This window comes from Idiotropiscis lumnitzeri, chromosome 2 (genome assembly GCF_059441095.1).
Source record: "Idiotropiscis lumnitzeri isolate Australia: NSW breed Sydney's pygmy pipehorse chromosome 2, RoL_Ilum_1.0, whole genome shotgun sequence".
NCBI lineage: Eukaryota > Metazoa > Chordata > Actinopteri > Syngnathiformes > Syngnathidae > Idiotropiscis > Idiotropiscis lumnitzeri.
The window spans coordinates 7,172,421-7,195,063 of NC_142392.1; the positions used below are offsets into that span (position 1 = coordinate 7,172,421).

At 40.0% G+C, this 22,643-nt stretch overlaps 2 protein-coding genes across 9 annotated transcripts; both read left to right on the forward strand.

Annotated features, from left to right (window-relative positions):
* The first annotated feature begins 424 nt into the window (after positions 1 to 424).
* Positions 425 to 13,338, forward strand: LOC148341522 (chloride anion exchanger-like). Of its 5 annotated transcripts, XM_088287686.1 has the most exons (20): positions 425 to 445; positions 6,336 to 6,521; positions 6,808 to 6,947; positions 7,092 to 7,202; positions 7,278 to 7,438; positions 7,761 to 7,925; positions 7,999 to 8,151; positions 8,271 to 8,353; positions 8,529 to 8,676; positions 8,823 to 9,014; positions 9,080 to 9,175; positions 9,261 to 9,367; positions 9,571 to 9,640; positions 9,714 to 9,806; positions 9,882 to 9,977; positions 11,100 to 11,330; positions 11,398 to 11,452; positions 12,050 to 12,195; positions 12,368 to 12,427; positions 13,003 to 13,338. In XM_088287686.1, exons 2-20 carry the CDS (start codon positions 6,394 to 6,396, stop codon positions 13,027 to 13,029), a joined length of 2,262 nt encoding a protein of 753 aa, XP_088143812.1. In that variant the 5' UTR covers positions 425 to 445; positions 6,336 to 6,393; the 3' UTR covers positions 13,030 to 13,338. The 5 variants fall into 5 exon arrangements, with proteins under 5 accessions (XP_088143812.1, XP_088143809.1, XP_088143816.1 ...); XM_088287683.1 differs by having other exon boundaries at positions 12,368 to 13,338; XM_088287690.1 differs by lacking the exon at positions 425 to 445 and adding an exon at positions 2,086 to 2,240 and having other exon boundaries at positions 6,333 to 6,521; positions 12,368 to 13,338.
* A 613-nt stretch (positions 13,339 to 13,951) lies between these two features.
* LOC148341523 (chloride anion exchanger-like) lies at positions 13,952 to 21,785 on the forward strand. 4 transcript variants are annotated; one of them, XM_088287787.1, is made up of 20 exons: positions 13,952 to 14,110; positions 14,810 to 14,944; positions 15,007 to 15,146; positions 15,221 to 15,331; positions 15,509 to 15,669; positions 15,901 to 16,065; positions 16,154 to 16,306; positions 17,799 to 17,881; positions 17,974 to 18,121; positions 18,226 to 18,339; positions 18,418 to 18,495; positions 19,288 to 19,383; positions 19,467 to 19,573; positions 19,726 to 19,795; positions 20,030 to 20,122; positions 20,195 to 20,281; positions 20,362 to 20,496; positions 20,582 to 20,636; positions 20,708 to 20,844; positions 20,927 to 21,783. In XM_088287787.1, the coding sequence occupies exons 2-20, from the start codon at positions 14,814 to 14,816 to the stop codon at positions 20,945 to 20,947; spliced, it is 2,085 nt and encodes a 694-aa protein (XP_088143913.1). In that variant the 5' UTR covers positions 13,952 to 14,110; positions 14,810 to 14,813; the 3' UTR covers positions 20,948 to 21,783. The 4 variants fall into 4 exon arrangements, with proteins under 4 accessions (XP_088143913.1, XP_088143912.1, XP_088143914.1 ...); XM_088287786.1 differs by having other exon boundaries at positions 20,030 to 20,281; positions 20,927 to 21,784; XM_088287788.1 differs by lacking the exon at positions 20,582 to 20,636 and having other exon boundaries at positions 20,030 to 20,281; positions 20,927 to 21,785.
* The last annotated feature ends 858 nt before the right edge of the window (positions 21,786 to 22,643 follow it).

Consider the following 22,643-nt stretch of genomic DNA (forward strand, 5'->3'; position numbering starts at 1 on the left):
ATTTAAATAAATAAAATGGAAAAAAAAATAAACAAACATTTGTTTTCAACCTGCCTCACACAATGTATTTTGACCGCTGCTCTCTTGATTTTCCTGCCTTGAAACTTTTATCTTATCACTGTTCTTTGACCCCTTTTTTTTTCTCCTCGATTCTCTTTTTTTTTTTTTTTTTTTTTTGTGCTAATGTAGCTGTTATCTTTTTACACAGAAGCTTCGAAAGTCACAGAGAAAGTGCGGCAGTTGTTGTTTGCTCATCCACAAGCACGTCTGTAAGGTCAAGGCGGGGGTTCCACCATCCAATTTCTTAAAACCTTAAATTCCTGCAATGCATGTCTATAGAATTGTCCCAAATGTTTCGGAAGGTGTCTCAGTTTTTTGTTTTTTTTGTTTTTAGTGCATTGTCAGGAAAATCCGCATTCGAGAGCAACTCGAGCCTGGACCACAAGTAAGTCGTCTTATCAGAATTTAATGTTTAAAAGTGCGTCTCGTGAAGCACTACAAAAGACACCTCATTTGTCACATGTCCAAGCTAAAGACACGTCTGCTTAGATGTTAAATGTGGTGGTCTCTGGTGGCCCTAGTCCCCCCCCCCCCCTCGTCATCTCTGCCTCAGGCCAGCTGCGGTTTGAAGTCGCTCATCAAACATTAATCACTGTGGATTTCGTTAGCTAATTCTGGGGGGTGAATTTCATTTATTCTCACGCCCCATCCCCCAATGCTCCATTTTGACTTCGACAAACCAAAAATGAGAAATGTTTGCAATGCACAGCAAATAAATCTTCTGATTGAGATGTATTCCACTCCTGCAGCTATTTCTGAATTCAGTTGAGTGTAGTCGACAAACGGTCCGAAACGCTGACAGCACCTGAAATAAAACGCACCCTTTGTGCACTTAAAGAGTGGCGCGAGATTTGCGCAAAGCAGGCAAATTGCTTAACCATGCTCACAATCTGATAAACTGAGCCAAACGGGACGTAATCTCAAAGTACACACACATCACTACCATAAAGCACGGCAGAGCATTTTTTTTTAAATGATTTATTAAGATAGAATGTGTACGCCTTGATAATAAAAATATGTTAATAAAAATTTTTTCCTGACAATGCTGTCAAAGTTAAAGCATTAATATGGAGATTAATTAGAATTTTATAATGCACTAAAATAATTAACTCAGTTGAAGCAGCTAAACTCTGCTCACTGTGCAGTCAAACTTTAGTTAGTTTTACTTTAAAAATTGACAGCTCATTGGTGGAATCCAAAATAATTTGCACACTTTGCGTCGCCAAATTCAAATACCATATCAGTCTTTGGTTTTTCCTGTATTTCACAGGAAAAGAATATTTAAAAATCAAAGGAAGCTATTCGAACATTTTTTCCCCACTTTAATTCCAAGATTTTACTCAAGTAAATCGGTTCCATGCTAAAAAAATATTTTTGAAAATGACGATTAATCAAGATCAATTGTCAATTTTTGCGATTATCAATTGACATCTCTTGTTATCAATAATGTTAGAAGTATTATGACAATGCATTTTGATTTGAGTTTGTATTGATTTATAATAGGATAAAATATTAGTAATAGTAATAACGATGTTACTACTGTATAATAGGATAAAACTTTATTAGTGATCGTAATAACTAGGTTACTACTAATATGAATGCAATATTAATATTTATAATAATAAATATTGTTTATGAGGAGAAAGTGGTCCTTTGGAGGCCTTGGTAGACTATTACATATATATATTTTTTTTTTTGCGCACAAAATTCACATGTGCAATATGTTAGTATTAAGTAGCTCAAAATTGCGAATATTATAATAATCATGAATATCTAAATCCACCCAAGTCTGTGCTATTTTGTCGAATGTCCACCATATCTCTCTCATCGTCCTTATTGATCTGCGGCGCACACGTCCACTTTGACCCCGAGGTCAGGCCTGGAAATCTCTCAAAGCGTGCGCGTCACCAGCGTTCCACGCGCCGCCCGAAACAATGTTTACTCTGTTCTGAAACGTGAGCGCCGCACCCACCGAACGAGAACCCCCAGCGGCCCTCGGGTGGCACTTAACGCTCGTCACCCGCTCCGACATGCTGGCCTTTTTCTCCTACCGTTACCGCAGGAAAATAATTTTTTGCTATTCAGGTGCTTACGAGCACGTTTCGCAATTATGTTGGCACAGATGAACGCTGAAGGCATTTATTCCGATTAAACATGAGCTGGCTGACCTTTCCAAATCAGTAAGTGACATTTTAAGTGCTGCTACTACGAAAAATCTTGTGAATTTATTAACCTCCTGTGGAGCGTGGAATCTTAACCCGTATTGTATCTACTAAATATCTCCTTTATCAGGCCAGTAAATGTTATCTTTCTAAACAGACGCTCATGTACAATGTCGTGTTACTCGTCATTATCTCCATGGCGCTATTTATTGCCCCTTTATTTATTTTTGGGGGGGGAGTCACGTGTCAGTGAAATGAATGAATGAAAGTTTGAATTTATACAAAGCCGAGTCGTGATCCTCGAGGTGACGTTCATTATCTTGTGCAGTATGTTGAAACGGGCTCATCACACGTTGCGCCGTCCGCCGTGATAACGTTGCACTATTGCGCAATCCAGTCATCGCCGAATGCCGCTTTACGTGACGTTCAAGGCGCTCACACGTATCGCGGGACGGAAAAACACCAAAGAATGGGGAAGTCGTTGAATTTAAAAATAATCCATCCTAATATTATTAATGCTCTTTTTTTTCACTCAGAGTTTCATGATAGTTTTTGTGCAGTCGTACATCATAATGGAAGCTCATCAGTTGTTATTTTTTGGATTATTACCATGATGATTATTATTATTGCACGACAGTGGGAAAACTGTCTTTTTTTTCATTAGTAGTAGTCGTACTCAACTGACAATCACCATTTAGAGTTGTTATTGTTATGATTTAAAAAAATAAAAAAATGTCAAACTGAAAAAATGTCTAAAAATACAAAATATTATTTTGTAAAAAAAAATATTTTCAGTTCAGTTATTTTCAGATATTTTTATTCATTTTAAAAACATAAAAATAAAAAATGTTTTGTAAAAAAAAAAAAAACTATAAAAAAAAAAGCACAGGTAAAAATAAATTAAAAATTTAAAAGAAATAATAAATATTTAAAATAAAAAAAAAAAACTTCTACAGAAGAAAAACATGGTTTCAAATCAATAAGAACCATAACTTGCATGCAATGTGAATGCATATCTTCTGTCTAGTGAATTAAACGATATTAAATTTCCACATCACGAATAATACCTCACCATCATTTGGCTTATTTTTTTTTTAAAAGTTACTTTTCAAAAAAATTCTCTGTATCACTCACTATCTTGAGCATCGCAAAAACCTTGAGCCACCCATCATTAATTGCTACACTTTTGTCACCCAAAGAATAAATGAACGTTATTGTTTAATAGCCAACTGGTCACAGACTGTTACTGCCCGTCGGTGAAATCCAACATCAAATCTTTATGATCACTGTCAAATGATAACCAGTCTCTTCTTTTAGTGGCACGTTGCCCTGCTCGTATAAAATAAAATAAAAATCGTTAGAAATTAGACATAACCAAACCTATTCATAATATTAAGGGTTATTGTTGCAATTGGAATTTGCCGAGTGCCCGGAATAAATGTGCGGATGCAGCCAATCTTAGCCACCTCCTGTGCAGTCTCACCTCTTTGTCATCCACTCGTAAGATAACATTTGGAGTTTACTCTTGGAAGGCTTGCCAGACGGAGCCGCTTTGTTCTTTCAATTTGAATATTTCTAATAATAATAATCATCGAAGCCAATAAGCGGCGCGTTGGAAAAAAATGTTGGCCTTGGCGCAGTCAAGCGCGAGAGGATCGTGCCAGCGTTTATCAGATATGAGTCACGCCGCTGTCATTAATTGGCCAACAAAAGCTGGCCTTCGCCTCTTGCGTTTATTTTATCTTATTAAATGGGGAGGGCGAAATACCAATAAGACTTTGAATTGAAATTTTGACACCAGGCCGACATGTTTAGGGATTTTGTCAAACAATGGATCGACTAAAGTGCATCAATTAAAAAATAAACAGTTATTAGTAAAACTGAAAAAAAAAAATTTTTATTAAACTAACTCCAAATATTGTTACACTGAAAAAAAAAAAAAACAGCGCCATCTGCTGCATCAGCGAGGCACTGCCCCAATGCAGTTTTGCTTTTGCCTGCTGAACTTGAATAACATTCCCGGAAAAATATTCACATCCCAAGTAATTTAAAGTCTGGCTATTTAAACTCTCCTTGTGTTGCGTTGGCCCTTTTTTTTTTTTTTTTTTTGGGTCATGCTCAAACAGATGAATCATTGGCCTAACCTGCCTTGATTCCGAGCAGACATCTCAGTAAGGTCATTCGCACAATTTGCTGTGCGTGTTTACATTCCAGCTCAAATTCACTGAAACTCGTCAACGGCAGCCTCCCACACACACGCCCACAGACACACTCGGCACATTATCATCAAAGGCAAAAAAAAATAAAAAGATTCAGCATGTTTTGGTCATTTTAGAAAGGCTAAATAAATGATTGTGTTGAAGGTGATTTATAGGCTTTACTGTGTGTCCAAAATTGAGTCATGGAGTCCCACAGGGCTCTGTCCTCGATCCACTTCACAAATGCTGATACGAGTTTTGGAACGACTCCAAATTGATTTTAAATAAGTTTTATATTCACAGGAGACATCCGCGATGTCTGTTTTTTGGTTACCTATCCTCCTCTTGATCTGATCGATAATACTTTATTTACCATCTGATCGATGTTTCGGAGGCCCTTTCTGCAGTGTTTCCATGTCGTAAATCTCAGAAAATATCCAAACACAGTGCTGTTGTTGACCTTTGGCAGCATTCCGCCCCCCCCCACACCCCACCCTGCTTAAAAAGCTCCTTGATTTCCACCTCCTAACAATGGCCTGTCCTGTCCCGTCCCTCCTCCAGGGGCGGAAAAGCCGCCGCTGCTGAAAAGTTTCGAAGACAGATATCAGTGAGAACAATGGTCAAGGATAAGGCAGGCATCCAAACTCGAGGGATCCCATCGTCATTACTGTTAATAATTACAGTCGAGAGTTGCGACTGCGGCGTAATTTATTGATGGCTGAACAGCCGGCCGTCGCAGTTGCGATCCAAATGCTGGAGGAGGACGAACGGACAGTGGAAAGTTTGGATTTTTTGTAGCACTCGATCAGGTAGGTGACGACGCAAAAAGATTCGACTTGGGTTAGAGGAAAATTGGTGAATATCATTTTGGAGAAATTAATCTGAATTTTTTTTTTTTATGTTTTAAGAATACCAGCTAATAAACCATCTTAGCATGCCGAATAAGTTAATTTAACCAAATAAAATAAAAATATAAATAAAACAAAAAGAATAAGAATAAAAAAAATATTTGATTATCAATTTTTTTTTTTATCGTAACTGTTGTTAGTTTTTATTCAAACTAAATTCCAATTTTGTTTGCTGTTATCCAAACTGCTCAACAAAAAACTTAGCTGTAGACTATAATTTAAAAAAAAAAAAAAAACTTTTGATAGTACATGTGACATATTGATGCTTGTTTGCATTTTTGCTAGCACACATGCTAGCAGTGTTAGCTGCCATGCTACTGACACACTTACAAACAATACTGGATAACAAAATGAAAAACATATTTTCTTCTGATATGACAAACATAAGCATTTAAATCTGGGGTGTGCAAACTTTTTGATTGGCGGGCCACAATGGGTTATAAAATTTGACAGAGGGGCCCGACCAGGAGCCGATGGATGGAGTGTTTTGGTCACCTCACCTCATCTGAGAAAAAAATGATTTGAAATGAAAATGAACAAAAGCATTACAACAAAACATACATCTTTGACACACCAGCGTATTTGGAAAATAAAACATTAATGAGGTTTATTCATTTAAATTTTTTTTTTTAATTCGGCGGGCCGGATTAAAACATTTAGCGGGCCGCATGTGGCCCCCGGGCCGCAATTTGCCCACCCCTGATCTTGACACAGTGGCAAGTTTTTTTTTTTCTTAATAGAGACACAACTTCGGAACATAACCTTTTAAAAAAAAGTGTCTGATAAAATAGAATGTTTCATCTTATCTCACCCAAAAAAAAAAAGAACCTGATTCAAAGATTATTTTGGAATGACATCAACAGCAACATTCTCTGGCATCGCTCACGATTTTGCAAATCTGACAAGTGATCCAGACCTCATGCGCCGTTTGCCATCTGGACCTTTGTTGTTAGCGCCGTCAAAGGTGACCTCACGCTCGCTAATTTGTTTAAATGGATCCTCAGCAGCAGCAGAAGCAGCACCGGTGGCGGCGGCGGGTCGTCGGAGGTACCACAAGCGGCCGTGATGCAAGCGGGGGCCAACCAGTACGTGGTGACGCGCTCCCTGTACTCGGAGGAGTCGTTCGCCGAGGAGCACGAGAAGGTCTACCGGCACCGCAAAACCACGCTGGAACACGTCAAGCAGTACTTCACGTGAGGCGCAACACGCACTGCAGTACACTTTGAAACAGTGATAGATAAGGTGCTCGAATGTTATCGACTTTCAGGAGACCAAAAAAAAAAAATTGCTTCAAATTCAAATTAAGATTTTAAATTTTGTAGTTGCTGTTTGAGCAATTTTTAAAATGTTTTTAAAGACTTTGCTTTCATTCAAGTGTTTGTGATTTTCCAAGGTTGTTCGTAGATAATTTAAAGTGTTTATCTTATCAGTTCTAATGGATTTTTTTTTTTTTTTTTTGGACACTTAATGTCATTGCAGGTGTGACGCCAAACGTGCCAAAAATGCCGTTTTGTCTCTCCTGCCAATCATCGGCTGGATTAAGATCTACAGGATTAAAGAGTGGTTGCTGAGTGATATTGTGTCTGGAGTCAGTACCGGACTTGTCGCGGTTCTGCAAGGTTTGCGTCAACTGTTGAGTATTTTATTGAGTGAAAAAAAAAACAAATCACAGCTTGAAGCACGCACGCTGTGCCTCTAAACCAAATGCGTGATTCTTGACTTTCATTTTATTTTGATAATAATGTGGTTTTGATTTCTTTTAGGTTTGGCCTACTGTCTCCTGGCTTCGCTTCCACCCTGGTATGGCCTCTTCTCGGCTTTCTTCCCTGTCGTCATCTACTTTATCCTCGGAACCTCCCGGCACATCTCCGTGGGTAAGGCCGTTCTCCTTTCGAGGCCACGTTTCCCGATGCGTCTCATGTCGTGAGAGTCCTCTCGCTTTTCCGAAGGTCCTTTCCCGGTGCTGTGCCTGATGATCGGATCGGTGGTCACCAGGCTGGTCCCGGACGAAGGCCCGCCTGCGAACATCACGGGTTTTGAAGGTCTCACCAAGGATGAGCAGAGAGTGCTGGTGGCCTCCTCTGTGACATTCCTCGTGGGAATCATGCAGGTGTCTTGCGATTGAAATTGATTTGGGGATTTTTCAACCCTGGAAACCAGTTTTAATGTCAAAGCCTATCTTGAAAAGACACCCATTTTCAAAAGCTTCGCTCTTGCAGGTCACTTAAGTTCCGTTCATACCTCAGAAAAACGCTCGTAGGTCACCCAGCTAAAGTTTTTCTCATCCGACCCTTCCCAAGTCGCTATAGGTGTGCCCCAGGGCTCCATCTTGAGTCCCCTACTCGTTGTTTTATGGTCCATTTGTCCAGGTCCAGAGGTCCTTCAAAAGCATTTTTTTAACTTATTAATAGTGACAAATGTGTGTGTGGCAGTTGGCGATGGGCGTCCTGCAGGTGGGCTTCGTGGTCATGTACCTGTCAGACACTCTGGTATCCGGCTTCACCACTGCAGCCGCCATTCACATCCTGGTGTCCCAGCTCAAGTTTGTACTGGGCCTGCAAGTCCCTGGAATAAGCGGCCCGCTCTCTATTATATATGTAAGACCAGAAAAGAAATTTGTGATGTGCTTTAGAGCAGTGTGTGTTTTTATTTTATTTATTTTCTTGACAGACCTTAGAGGTCATCTTCAACAAAATTCAGTCCACCAACGTGTGCGACGTGGTCATCTCGTTGGTGATCATGGTGGTGGTGTCCGTCGTGAAGGAGCTCAACGACCGATTCAAAGCCAAGTTGCCCGTTCCCATCCCCATAGAGGTGATCGTGGTGAGGGACCCCATTTCTACCTAAAAACGTGAACACTTGTCCTGCGTGGTGATTCCTTGATGGCGTGATCTCTCATTTCCAAGTCATTCCGTAACAACAAGCGCTAATGTGTTCCCCAGACTGTCATCGCTTGTGGCGTTTCGTACGCGTTTGACTTCAGGACCATATATGGCATCGATGTCGTCGGGCATATTCCGAAGGGGTACGGTACCGACATCAGCAGTAATCTCTGAAAAGGAACACTCAGTGATGTTTTGATTGAACATTGAATTTAGTCGCTTTTCGAAATATATCAGACAATGATGATATTTACATTGGGAGACCTTGCAAGGGAAGCGGAATCCATCCCGACTGAAGACTTTAATGCTCCTTGTCAGGTACGAGCCCCCGATGGCGCCGAACCTGCTTATTTTCCAAGACACGGCCATGGAAGCGTTCCCGATGGCCGTCGTCGGTTTTGCTGTTGCCTTCTCTGTGGCTAAAGTGTATTCTGTGAAGCACGACTACACCATAGATGGAAACCAGGTGAATAAAACAATGTCTTTTATTAATGTATTTATTTATTATATATATATATATATATATATTTTTTTTTTATTTTATATTTTTTTTTTTTGGGGGGACCACATGAAATGAAAAAGTGCAAGATGACATCTTTTATTCCCCTCCAGGAGCTGATCGCTTTTGGAGTCAGCAACATTTTCGGTGCCTCCTTCAAGTCTTTCGCGGCCAGCACAGCCCTGTCCAGGAGTGCGGTGCAGGAAAGTACTGGTGGAAAAACTCAGGTGGCCGGTTTGCTCTCCGCAATCATCGTGATGATCGTCACCCTGGCCATCGGCTTTCTCCTGGACCCCCTCCCGAAGGTGGGCTTCCTCTCGTCCGGTCCCGCTTGTTTGTTTACACTTCCGTTGACCCGTGTTCCCGACAGTCCGTGCTGGGCGCGGTGGTCATCGTCAATCTGAAAGGAATGCTCATGCAGTTTCGAGAGGTCCCGTATCTGTGGAGGCGGGACAAGCCGGACTGTGTAAGTGGGGTTCATATGCGCATGTCACATGGAGTAAAATCATATTGAATGTTTTTTTTTTTTTTTTTTTTTTAAATATGTGCAGGTGGTGTGGTTGGGCACATGTATCGCCGCCATCTTACTGGGGTTGGATCTTGGTCTGGCCGCAGGTCTCGGTGTGGAACTACTCAGCGTTGTCCTCAGGGCTCAGTTGTATGTATCTTTTTTTTTTTTTTTTTTTTTTTTAATTTAATTTATTTATTTTTTCTTGTTGCTAGGCAGAGTTCATACACGCCACTATCAGCTAGATTTTATTATTTTGCAGGAGAGCGGTTTTAAAAGTTATGGTTGCGATAAAATTACGTCTTCTGGGTTCCTGTTTTTACAAAAATGATCTTCCCTCTTTTGTATTCCAGCCCCCGCTGCAGCGTGCTGGCCAACATTCGCGGCACTGATATCTACAAGGACAGAAAGGACTACGTTGATGTGAGTTTGCGATGGCACCGTTGACCGTTTTTAACACTTGCTCTACTAAAATCCAAATGTATTTCTTGTTCAGATACACGAGCCAGAAGGGGTGAAAATCTTTCGAATCCCATCGCCGATTTTCTTCGCCAATATCGAGTTCTTTCGAGGCAAACTGGTGGAAGCCGTAAGTTTATTGGATAACTCGATTTAATTGTCATTTTGTGTCATTTAAATGACAAGTTCTTCAAATGTCCCACAGGTTGGATTTAATCCACTGAGGGTGCTCAGGAAGCGAAATAAGGCGCTGCGATTGATTCGGAAACTTCTAAAGAAAGGCTATCTCAGGTGGACATCAGTAAGTGATAAACTGCTCGCATATAAAAAGCATTGTGATAAAAGTGTGTTTTCATGTGATTAATCCCGGTGAGCTCTGTAGAAATTTCCACATGTATTTTTAATTATCAAATGAAGTCATATGCGCACCAAATATTTGGGTGAAAATTTTAGATAAAAAAGAAATTTACTAAATCATAAAAACGGAAGTAAATGTTTTACATGTGATTTAATTTACTCTGTCTCCTTGTAATTAAATTAAATTGGTAAAATTTAAACTTCAACTATTCTTCACCCAATTTTTTTTCTAGATTAATTTTCAAACTTTAATCTTGGAAATAACTTTTTTTGTGCATTATTTTTATTATTAGTCAATTTACAGATATGTAATAAATGTCACTAAATTAAAGGAAACTGATTATTTTTTAACTTGATTTCGTTTTGAATTTTGCTTCACTGTGCTAAAAAGGGAAATAATTCTCTTTCAAACATATTTTAACAATTTTATATTTTTTTATTTATCACCAAACTTTTTTTTTTTGCAAAAAAATTGTGTGTTTAGTATGCCGCTAAGCTTCAATATATTATAATATTAATATCTATTAATATATTATAATAATATCCAAGATTTCTGTCTAACGTTCAATTTGTTTTCCCAAGATACATTGCCCAGTGGTGTCATTTAAATACTTTTATCACACCTTGCTGGGCGTAACAAAAACAATCTAAATTGTCTTTCCAGTGTCATAAATACTACGGCACAAAACGTCATAAATGTTTAGCGCAATGAAGATTAGATAATCGTTTGAAAGTAGCCAGACTCAGCACTCGTGTGCGCGTGTGCATGTGCACGTGTGTGTGTGTATAATCCGGATTGTGATATTGGATTTATTAAAGTACAAATCAAAATTATGATAATTTATTAGATTTGTATTCAAAGTTGATTTACAAAGGTAACAAACAAAAATCTTTTATAATAATTTGTCAGTGAAGCTCAACAATTGACAGGGTGACTGCATTGTATTATTGTAATAACAGTGTAATAACATTATCTTTTGTAGAAGCGACATTTTCCATGCCTCTTTGTTGTGCCTGCGAGTCGAAAGCAAAAACATGTGGAAAAGTGTCGCGTTTCCCATTCCAGAACGGCTTCCTGAACACCGCATGCGGCCCCATCAAGGAGTCGGTTGAGCTTGAAAGCAACGCGGAGGAACTGGTCCTGCCCACCGACTTCAAGGACCTGCCCGCCCGCGTGGATTGGAACGCCGAGCTTCCCGCCAACATCATTGTTCCCCGAGTGGACCTGCACAGTCTGGTGTTGGACTTTGCGGCCGTCTCCTTCCTGGACGTCTCGGCTCTCAAGGGTCTTAAAGCGGTCAGTTTCGGATTCTAATCCGATTTGATCGTGTATCCTCACTAGGTTGTCCTCTCATTTGTTGCAGGCTCTGAAAGAATTTGTCCGCGTTGAAGTGGATGTCTACATTGTTGCCTGTGATCGTAAGTGATAACTTCCTGCATTTTATTTTATTTTTTTTTACTCTTACAAAATGTCCATAATGGCCCATTTTGACATTTACAACAAGCCTAATTGTATTTCTTCCAAACTTCATAAAACACAAAAAAATTAATTTTTAAAAGTCTCATTGTTTTGTACAATGATACGAGAGGGTCCAATGTCACCCACGTCTTCTAAAATTAATTTAAATTTTTTATTTTTTTTTTTGCCCCTTTTTGTGTCCATTTTTATGCCATTTTTTTGTGTAAATGTGATGGGGAACACAGACAGTTCTCAGGACTGTTTCAAAGTCAGCTGTGAACACTATTAATATAATTCCGTCCTATATTTACCAAGACGTGATAAATCTGTGAATTTTGATGAGAGAGCCCTAGAATTGTCTGTGAGCCCCCTCCACATTTGTACAGTTTCCCACAGAAACATACACTTTTGGGTCTTTTATGGGTCATGAGGGAATTTTGAAAGACTAACAAGAAAAGAATTATCATGCATAATAACAATAATTCAAAAAGTAAAATTGGGGGCAATGTTTCAATCAGTTGTAATGACTTTTTTTTTTTGTGTGCGTGTGATTGTAGCTTACATCCTGGACAAATTGCACCAGTGCAGCTTTTTTGACGATGAAGTGCGGCCGTCCATGTTCTTCCTGACGCTGCACGACGCCATGCTGCACATCCTCGATAAACATCCCGAGAGCTCCCAAAACAAGTCCAGCTGCGACAAGGTATTAAGGAGTGCCTTGTTGTTTTCGACACTCGCTTTATTGCACGCATTGCATTTCTGAATTATTGTGAGCATTTTTTTTTTTAACATATTTGAGGACGAACACTTAGGCCTACTACACCACTGCATTTTAATGTTGTTCATGAGTACGTGGATGGATTGTTTCCTCGCAGATTAAGACAACCGTCACGGTCCACCATCCCGCAGGAGGTCTCAGGAGCAGAGATCGGAATGTATGTATTGCACACGCTCGCGTCACGCGTTGTCAAAAGCGTCCTCATCATTCAGCAAACTAATGAATGAGGCAGCCAACAAAAACAAAAATGATTCTTAACCACACTTCAGTCACATATTAATATTGTTCAGAGTTGAGTTGGCATACGCAACTACTTTTTTTTTTTTTATCTGTTGCCATAGCAACCATCCACCATGACCGCTAGAAAGTAAACAAATAAATATAATTGTCCCAGAATTTATCTGGAACATTGAACTTCTGTATAAGACCATAAAAAAAAGATTTCACAATAAATGTATTTTTTTTAATTATACAATTTAAATTACAGTAGAAATTGTGATATTCTTAATTAATATGCCGTACTCTATTATTGTCATACATTGTCATATTAATCCATAAATATTCTAACCACATTGAATTTTTGAAGTTCATATTATTGCCATAAAATAAACAGTACATATCCGCACATTAAAAAAATATAAATATGCTTACAGTGTATTCCATATGAATAAGAGTACAAAACATATGTATTGGTTTACTTAAAAAATGACACACAAGCTTTTTTGTCCACAGGCACTGGATCCAGAAACCAGGTTTTAACTTCTGAGTGATTGCTGATTTTTTTTTTTTTTTTAAATCTCCAACACCAAAGGACAAGTTATTTTATTTTATTTTCAATTTTTTTTTTGGGCCAGATCAGCTCATCAGAGCACAGTGCACTTATACTGTATGTAATGCTTTTTTTGACTTGACTTGACAATCTGTATGTATCTTTTAAATGTATGCAAAGAGGTAATTTGCTGTTTTCATATTGTACATAGCAATTTGTGGACACGTTGCAATGGATTTTCATGTGCTTTATAGTTCTATATTTTCAGGATGATGAGAATAAATTAAGTTTTTGGAACACCTTGTTTTGAAATTGTGATGCTCTAAAGTGCACACCGCCTCTTGCCCAAACGTTCTGTGACCTGAAACAAAATAAGTCATGTAGAATACGGATGGATGGATGTTAAATAAATATATAACAAAGTAATAAAAGAATTACTAGATTTTACATAAAAGGTATATTGAGTATTATAAGGCACCGTAACATGCATATTTGGAATTTTATTGTAACACTGTGCTTAAAAATATAGGAAAACAAAAAAAAAATGGGAACAAGGTGTGTACTGAAATAATTATTCAATTAATTATTCAATTAATGTGGTTCACATAAATTCTACTTAAACATGTATCATTTTTTTATTAAATTCCAATGTATTAAATACTACATAGCTGTACAGAAAAAAATTACTACACATGAGAAGTAAAAAAAATGTACCTAATAAACTAGTGTAAAATAGAAAATTAATCTGTTTAAGTTCGTTAAGACTTACTTTAGCCATCGTTCTTTTTTTTTAATCTTTGGGGGCGTGGCCTCCGGTGATCCTTCTCGCCAAGACACGCCCCAGGATGCAAAAAAAATATTTATTTGTTCATTTATTTTTTCTTAATTGTTGTGACTTTTATTCGGGAAATAATGGTGATATTAAATTAAAAATGTTTGTTTGCTTCCCCCCCGCCTATTTTCGCTGAACACCTCGGTGATGTGCTGGCAGAAAACCAGCTGTGCTTTTTAGTCGGTGGACATTGTTTCCTGCAAGCAAAGTTTACATTAACTCTCAGCGTCAATAAAATGGTGAGTATTAAATGTATGAAATGTTATCGTTCTCTTTTGTAATGCTGGCGCAACGTCGTTGGAAGAAGCGAGTTTGGAAATTAATGAGCAACCAAGTAAGCGTCATCAACGTCTCACATTAGCAAATAAAATACTGTCGTTCGCTCAAAATTTCTTTCCGTGTTCTTTTCCAACTGCTCTGCTGCTGTGCTGTTGGTCAGATGTAGTCAAATGTATCATAATTGTATGTTTTGCGACTTTAATTTATGGAAAGTTGTCGTTTTATCGAACGGTAAGCTCGCAGCAATCCATTACCGGAAGTGGTGCACTTGGTCATAACAATAAGAGCGAAATAAGGAAGTGCTTCGTTTATTTTGCCAATAATTATTTTATTTCGCTTATTCTGATGTAAAAAAATAACGGGCCTAATTGCCCCAAAATTCCTATGAGTAATGTTCTGCACTGGTGACATATTCGGATCCAAATGCTATCTATCTGTCTTATCTAAACGTGGATAAAAGTAAAGCACTTTTAAAGTTTATGTGGTTGAATGAGCCAAGCCCCAAACAATAGATCAATGAATCATAAAGGTATCTTCTTTTGTCAATGATTAAACAGCACATAGAAAAAGTGATGTGATGGATCTGAAGATCCCAGATTAGATACACAAACACTCTTGACGGCCAAAGGTTCTCATCGTGCGCAACTTTTCTATTGAAGCTTCATGATGTTGACTTCGAGGAAAGCCTACGTGGTGGCCAGGCCGGCATATTCCGAGGACAGCTTTGCAGAAGAGCATCAGAAAATCCCGCGCTTGCACAAAACCCCAGCGGGCCATCTTAGAGACTACCTGACGTAAGTCATCCGTGCTTTATCCTCCTCTTTGACGCCCTGACTTGTGTTGTGTCGACTTGCAGATGCGACGCAAAGCGGGCCAAGAACGTGGCGCTCTCCCTTTTCCCCATCGTCAGCTGGCTGCGAACATACCGAATCCGAGAGTGGCTGCTGGGGGATGTGGTGTCCGGCGTCAGTACGGGCATGGTGGCCGTCATGCAAGGTGAAGAGCGGCAAAATCCATCGTCGGCAGTTTTTTGTTGTGTTCTTCTAAGAGAATGTCGTGCTCTCCGTCAGGACTCGCTTTCTCTTTGCTGGCCTCGCTTCCTCCCAGCTACGGCCTCTACACCGCTTTCTTCCCCATGCTCATCTACTTCTTCCTCGGAACGTCCAGGCACATATCTGTTGGTAAGGTCTTTATTTAATTAGATGTCAATTTTAAACATTTAGTACCTGTCATGCGTTATAATTTATATTCCGGATCCTAACCCTTTCAAAAATATGATTGAAAACCTCTCTGATTTAAAAAAAACTAATGTTGCAGTGTAATAAAAAGACGAGCATGATGATGTTCACTCCACGCAGGCTCGTTCCCGGTGCTCAGTTTGATGGTGGGCGCCGTGGTGACCCGCCTGGTCCCGGAAGACGGACCGGCCGCCAACATCACAGACTTTGAAGGGCTAACGCAGGACCACCAGAGGGTTCTGGTGGCCTCCTCTGTGACTTTTCTCATGGGGCTCTTCCAGGTAGACGTGATTCTTCTTATGTAGCAACAATTAAACGCGTACTTGACATTTATTGCACAGTTCGGTTGTATTTAACTTTTATGTAATGCATTTAAAAAGAAATCGAAGGCATTGTATTGGGATACAGTAAACATTTAATTGTGATTCTTTTGCACACCACTAGAGGGAGCCCACATACAAGACTGACTGGTCAATGTGAAACCATATCTTGAATTTTTTTTTTGCTCGCAGCTGGCCATGGGGGTTCTGCAGGCGGGCTTTGTGGTGGTGTACCTGTCCGACACGTTGGTGTCCGGGTTCACCACAGCGGCTGCAGTCCACATTGTGGTGTCCCAGCTCAAGTTTGTGTTGGGCCTGACTGTGCCCGGCATCAACGGGCCGCTTTCTATCATCTATGTAAGTCCAAGTCGTCACGGGAGTTATCTCATTTGCTCATTTGGGATTCTGCCGACGTGAGTCCGTCCGTGTTGCTTGTTGCGAGCAGACGCTGGAGAACATCTTCGTCCAGATCACGTCCAGCAACGTGTGCGACGTGGTGATGTCGGTGGTCATCATGCTGGTGGTGTTCGTCGTCAAGGAGCTGAACGAGCGATACAAAGCCAAGCTGCCTGTGCCCGTTCCCATCGAAGTCATCGTGGTGGGTTACGCACGGGCTCATTTTGGCAACCTGGAAAAAAAATCATTTTGGCCTATAAAAATTCTCTCTCTCTCTCTCTCCGTCTCTCTGTCTCTCTCTCTCTCTCTGTCTCTGTCTCTCTCTCCGTCTCTCTGTCTCTCTCTCCGTCTCTCTCTCTCTCTCTGTCTCTCTCTCTCTCTCTCTGTCTCTCTCTCTGTCTCTCTCTCCGTCTCTCTCTCTCTCTGTCTCTCTCTCTGTCTCTGTCTCTCTCTCTGTCTCTGTCTCTCTCTCTCTGTCTCTCTGTCTCTCTCTCTGTCTCTCTCTCCGTCTCTCTCTCTCTGTCTCTCTCTCTGTCTCTCTCTCTCTGTCTCTCTCTCTCTGTCTCTCTCTCTGTCTCTCTCTCTCTGTCTCTCTGTCTCTCTCTCTGTCTCTCTCTCCATCTCTCTCTCTCTGTCTCTCTCTCTGTCTCTCTCTCTCTGTCTCTCTCTCTGTCTCTCTCTTCGTCTCTCTCTCTCTCTCTCTCTCTCTCTCTCTCTCTCTCTGTCTCTCTCTGTCTCTCTCTCCGTCTCTCTCTCTCTCTGTCTCTCTCTCTGTCTCTGTCTCTCTCTCTCTGTCTCTCTCTGTCTCTGTCTCTCTCTCCGTCTCTCTCTCTGTCTCTCTCTCTCTCTCTCTCTGTCTCTCTCTCTCTCTGTCTCTCTCTCTGTCTCTCTCTCTCTCTGTCTCTCTCTCTGTCTCTCTCTCTGTCTCTCTCTCTGTCTCTGTCTCTCTCTCTGTCTCTCTCTCTGTCTCTCTCTCTCTCTCTCTCTCTCTGTCTCTCTCTCTGTCTCTCTCTCTGTCTCTCTCTCCGTCTCTCTCTCTCCCTCTCTCTGTCTCTCTCTCTCACTCTCTGTCTCTCTCTCTCTCTCTATCTCTCTCTCCCTCTCTCTGTCTCTCTGTCTCTCTCTCTCTCTCTCTCTCTCTCTCTCTGTCTCTCTCTCCGTCTCTTTCTCTCTCTCTGTCTCTCTCTCCGTCTCTGTCTCTCTCTCTGTCTCTCTGTCTCCGTCTCTCTCTCTCTCTTTGTCTCTGTCTCTCTCTCTCTCTCTCTCTTTGTCTCTGTCTCTTTCTCTCTCTCTCTCAGTCTCTGTCTATCTCTCTCTCTCTCTCTCTCCCTCCCTGTCTCTCTCTCTCTCTATTGCTCTCTCTCTCATCAATATCAAACACGCTTTTAAAAACAATGTACGTTTGTCAATGTTGAACATAAAAACTTAAAAAAATTTGAAACTATATTTTTTTTTTCTCGTAAAAATACTCTTCCTTCCACACGTAAAACCAGTCGTCAATATGAAAAAAAAAACAGCACTGAGCCACCTCAGTGACTTTTAAGCAAGTGTGGGCCACCTACTGTTCCATGTGCGACCTGTAGGTGGTGACATTGTTCAACAAATATTGCGTGATTTTTCCTCAACGTACACATTTTATTCAAGTCACTGAAAAAGAAGTGGTTATTTTTGTTTGTTTTGTTTTCTGCGCACAGACAATCATTGCGTGCGGGGTGTCGTATGGTTTCACCTTTGAAACCAGATTTGGGGTTGACGTTGTGGGTGAAATGATTATTGGGTAAGTACCTTTTTGTCACTACTGCGCCAATGTTTGTCTACATTACCGTGATGAGATAAGGCGTTTTAGCTTTACCTTTGGGTGATCTTCAGGTATGAGTCCCCGATGGCCCCCAGTTTGGAGGTCTTCCAGGAGAGCGCGGTGGAGGCGTTCCCCATCGCCATCGTGGGCTTTGCTGTGGCCTTTTCCGTGGCCAAAGTTTACGCCATCAAACATGATTACACCATCGACGGCAACCAGGCCAGTCCCGGATATCATCTTTGGACTCCAGTTTTATGTCAATGCAAAAAAAAAATCAATAAATGAATTGTCAGTCGTGAAAATGAATTTTTTTGTGCGATTAGGAGCTGATTGCGTTTGGCGCCAGCAACATGTTCGGCGCCACCTTCCGCTCGTTTGCCGCCAGCACGGCTCTCTCCAGGACGGCTGTGCAGGAGAGCTCGGGAGGCCGAACGCAGGTAGCCGCACTTTGGGAGAGCGAGACCCTCGGTTGACAAAAACTTTATTTATTGATTGACTGATGTGCACCAATGCAGATTGCGGGGCTCATCTCAGCCATGATGACGATGATTGTTACAGTGGCGCTTGGCTTCCTGCTGGAGCCGCTTCCCAAGGTTACACGCGTCAAATATGTTGTATTGTCTTTAAGTTGTATTCATTTTAGTAACAAATATATAGAGATTTTATTTTATCATATTATTTCCTTACATTGGTCATTTTTTCCTTTTTTTTAAATCAGAGATGCAAGCAAACTTTCCTAGATATATTTTTTAGAAGATTCTGAATGTACTCTTGTTTTTTTTCTCTAGTTCGTTACATTTTTGTCATAACAATGATATTATACTACAATGTGCAATATTCTAATGTAGCTTTTTTAATTGGGGCTTATTTTTAGCAACAGGTAGATTTTTTTTCTAAAATATCTAAAAAACTTGATTTTAGCAAAAAGAAAATGATTTTAAATCAGTGTCAAAAATAGGCTTTCGGACACATTAATATAGTTGCTGTTTTTTTTTTTTTTTTTTAATTTTCTGATTTTTATTTACGCTTCAGGTATTTAAAATGCATGTATTATATATTTTGTTTGATATTTTGCATTGTTTTTAATTTAAAAAATTAAATATGTATATTTTCTTTTTTTTTTTTTACACTTCAGATTATATATTTATTATTACCTATACTTATTTGACTAAAATCACACTAAAAGTGGTTTTAGTATTTTTTTATTTCATTACTTTTAGATCATATATTTTTTTTATTTTTCACAACGAACAGTAATGTGCTATTATTATTAGTTTTAATTTTCTTTAAAAAAAAATAAATAAATAAAAAATAAAAAGACAACAGCTTATTTATTATTATTTTTTTTTTAATAAGTATTATTTTTGTGTCTCTTCCTTGTGTAGTCTGTCCTGGGGGCGTTGGTACTGGTGAACCTGAAGGGCATGCTGATGCAATTCCGAGAGGTCCCCTACCTGTGGAGACGAGATAAACATGAATGTGTGAGTGTCTCGACGACGGACCCTTTTCTTCTCGCTCACGTTACTTGCGAGTCAGCCTCACGTGTGCACACGCACGTGCGCAGGTGGTGTGGGTGGTCACGTGCGTGAGCGCCATCCTGCTGGGACTGGATCTCGGACTAGCGGTCGGCTTGGGCGTGGAGCTCCTCACGGTGGTCTTCCGGACTCAGTTGTAAGATGCGACGTGGTTTAAGAGTCCAAGTCACGCATTTGTGTCCCGAGAACTGTTTGTGTTCCCACCGCATTTGAGAACATAAAACGTCGTCGTCGTTACGCATGAAATGATCTGAAAATATCTTAGTCTCGTGAAAAATGTCTCTTCAGCCCACGCTGCTCCGTCTTGGCGAACATCCCCGGAACCGACATCTACAAGGATCGTAAGGATTACCTGCATGTAAGTACCACGAAATCTGCTTTTTTTTTTTATGTCAGTTTAAAAAAATAAAGAAATAATAGAGGAGAAATTGCAGAAAGCAAACGTCATAAAAATATAATTGCTTACAGTCACTTGCTAATTAATAACTAAAAAAGATGCGACATTTTGCTTCACCACCATGGCGTTATTATGTAATAACTCTCCATTGGATGACGTCAATCTTTGTCTCTTTTGGATTTTGTGTGTGTTCAGATACTTGAACCCAAAGAAGTGAAAATCTTCCGGATCCCCTCACCCATCTTCTTCGCCAATATTGACTTTTTGCGGGGCAAACTTACCGAGGCCGTAAGTATGCACTGGCGTACTTTTGATTCGACAACCTTCTGCCTTCATCCAATCGACGCTTCGTCGCCCCAGGTTGGCTTTAACCCTCTCCGCCTTCTGCGGAAGAGGACCAAGGCTATGAAAAAGCTGAAGCAGCAGCAAGAAGAGCCCATAAAGGAGGTTGTGACAAAAGCGTGACGGGAAGTATTAAGAAAAGGAGCTGGTTCACTAAAAGCCATTTCCCGTTGCGTGCCACCCAGAAAGCCGGGAAGGATGTGGAGTTTTGCAAGCCGCCGTGCGACGTGCTGCCTCCCCACGTGGATCTCCACAGCCTCATTTTGGACTTCTCTGCCGTCTCCTTCCTGGATATCTCCGCTCTCAAGGGACTCAAAACAGTACGATGCTCATTTGAATAGGACAAATTTTGAAAGTCGCATTTAGTCGTTTATGTTCACGCTGCGTGATTAACTCCTCATACAGGCTCTCAAAGAGTTCATTCGGGTTGATGTGGCCGTTTACATTGCGTCATGCGATGGTGAGATTCATCCGCGTCTCTCAGTTGAGGTGCATTGTCTGAATCTTTTTACACCATTGATGTGTTGCCAGCGTGCATCCTGGAGAAACTCCAGAGCTGCCTGTTCTTTGACGACGACATTCGGACGTCCATGTTCTTCCCGAGCATCCACGACGCCGTGCTGCACGTGACGGCCAAACAAAATTTGGACACCACAGCCGACTGTTCGGTAAGACAAATGCAATAATCGCAATGCAGCCCGTCTGAGTGGGGTGGGGGGTTTTGGATTTATGTTTCTTTTCTTGTTTCAGGTCATGAAAACCAAACTGTAGGAGTCTTCGACATTCGTCTTCATCCTTTGAAAATAAAAAAATGTATATCCTGACATGTTTAAAAGAAAATGTACACGTTCCTCTACATTGTGTCATAAAATGTATGAGACGCATCTATGCGCAACCGTCAACAAATTATTTTTTAGGACACATAATGGTAAAGTGTTAAAAAAAAATAGAATGTGAAGCATTTTTTATGAGAATTAAAAACACTGTACAGTTTTTATAGCGATCTATCATGTATTGCGCAGGTGTTAAACCCAGGGCGGGGGGGCCAAATATGGCCCACCACATCATTTTGTGTACTTGTGTAATGAGGCATTTTGAAGAAAACATTGATACAAAGGTGTTCTAAAATAAATTGATAAAAAAAAAACGCCATGTATAGCAAGACGTTTAAAAACGATGGGCAAAAAGAAAATCCTGTGTATGGTAGAACATTTGAAAAAAAAAAAGAAAAACAACCATTATATTCAATTATTTGAAAAAAACAACCGTGTGTGAGTTTTTTGGGGGGGAAAGTGACTGTGTATAGTGAGGTATAAAAACGTGAAACAAAACATGGATGGAAGAGTGTTTTTTTAAAAAAAAAAAAGGTATTTTTGAAGAAAAAAAATCATTTAAAATGCATTTTTCTTTTTTTTAAGTCTCCATTAGATCTTGTATTGGATGAAACTGACTTGGCTCTGTCTTCACGGGCGCGCTCGACGTCACGACATTAAAAACGTAGACCGAAAGCACACGTAAACACACTTTTCACTTGGAACACGAGAATTGAGCCCAGCTCCTGTAACACAATTCTTTATGGCTTGCATGCTATTGTCTAAATAAATGTATTTGCTTAAAATAAAGTGTCTATTTTTGGTCTCCTGATAACGCAATACATTAATATGATGCATGTTCATGGTAAGGTGTGTGTTTGTATTTTTTTAACTCTTAATTTTCTTCAAATGAGAATTAACTGGGAAAGGAGGATGACACAAGATTACGATGCAATACTACCCTCTTGTGGTGACCTGACGGAAGTGCGTCCAAATGTGGGCAATTGATTAGATCAACCCTGCTCAAAACTTTCAATTTTAATCTCTGTTGCTTGCATTTACGTCGTAAGTGGTTGTACTTCTACGGCCTGTACACATGCATTCAATAAATGCCGAAATAAATCACGTTTGGTCGAGTGGACGCATCACTAGTTACACCATGTACCTAATAAATAGGTCACGAGTGACGTCATAGCCAATCATACGTCTGCGCTTCTCTGTTGAAGATAAAAATTAGCCATGTAGTTTACCTAATGAAGTGTCCTTAACTGGCCACTCGTGGCTATGATGTACCTAATGAAGTGGCCATCACTGACGTCACAGACGTCGGAACTTCTCTGTTGAAGTTAAAAATTAAGAGTCATTTTACTGAGTACATTTACAAATTTCGTTAACATAATTAGCACATTCATCGGAAATATTTTTTCACTGTAATCTTTCTTACTTTTAAAAAAAATAACCAAATAACATGCTCCTACACTTTTGAAAGTGTTTGCGCATGCGCGGACATATACTTGTTGGGGGGGGGGGTGCGGAGGGGGACAAGTATTTTTTTTAAACTCTGTATGTGAACTTTGATGCATAATAACGATATTTTGCCCGAATAATTTGTTAATTGTTACGTTGATGTTTTTTATTTTTTTTTTAGCTTCGTT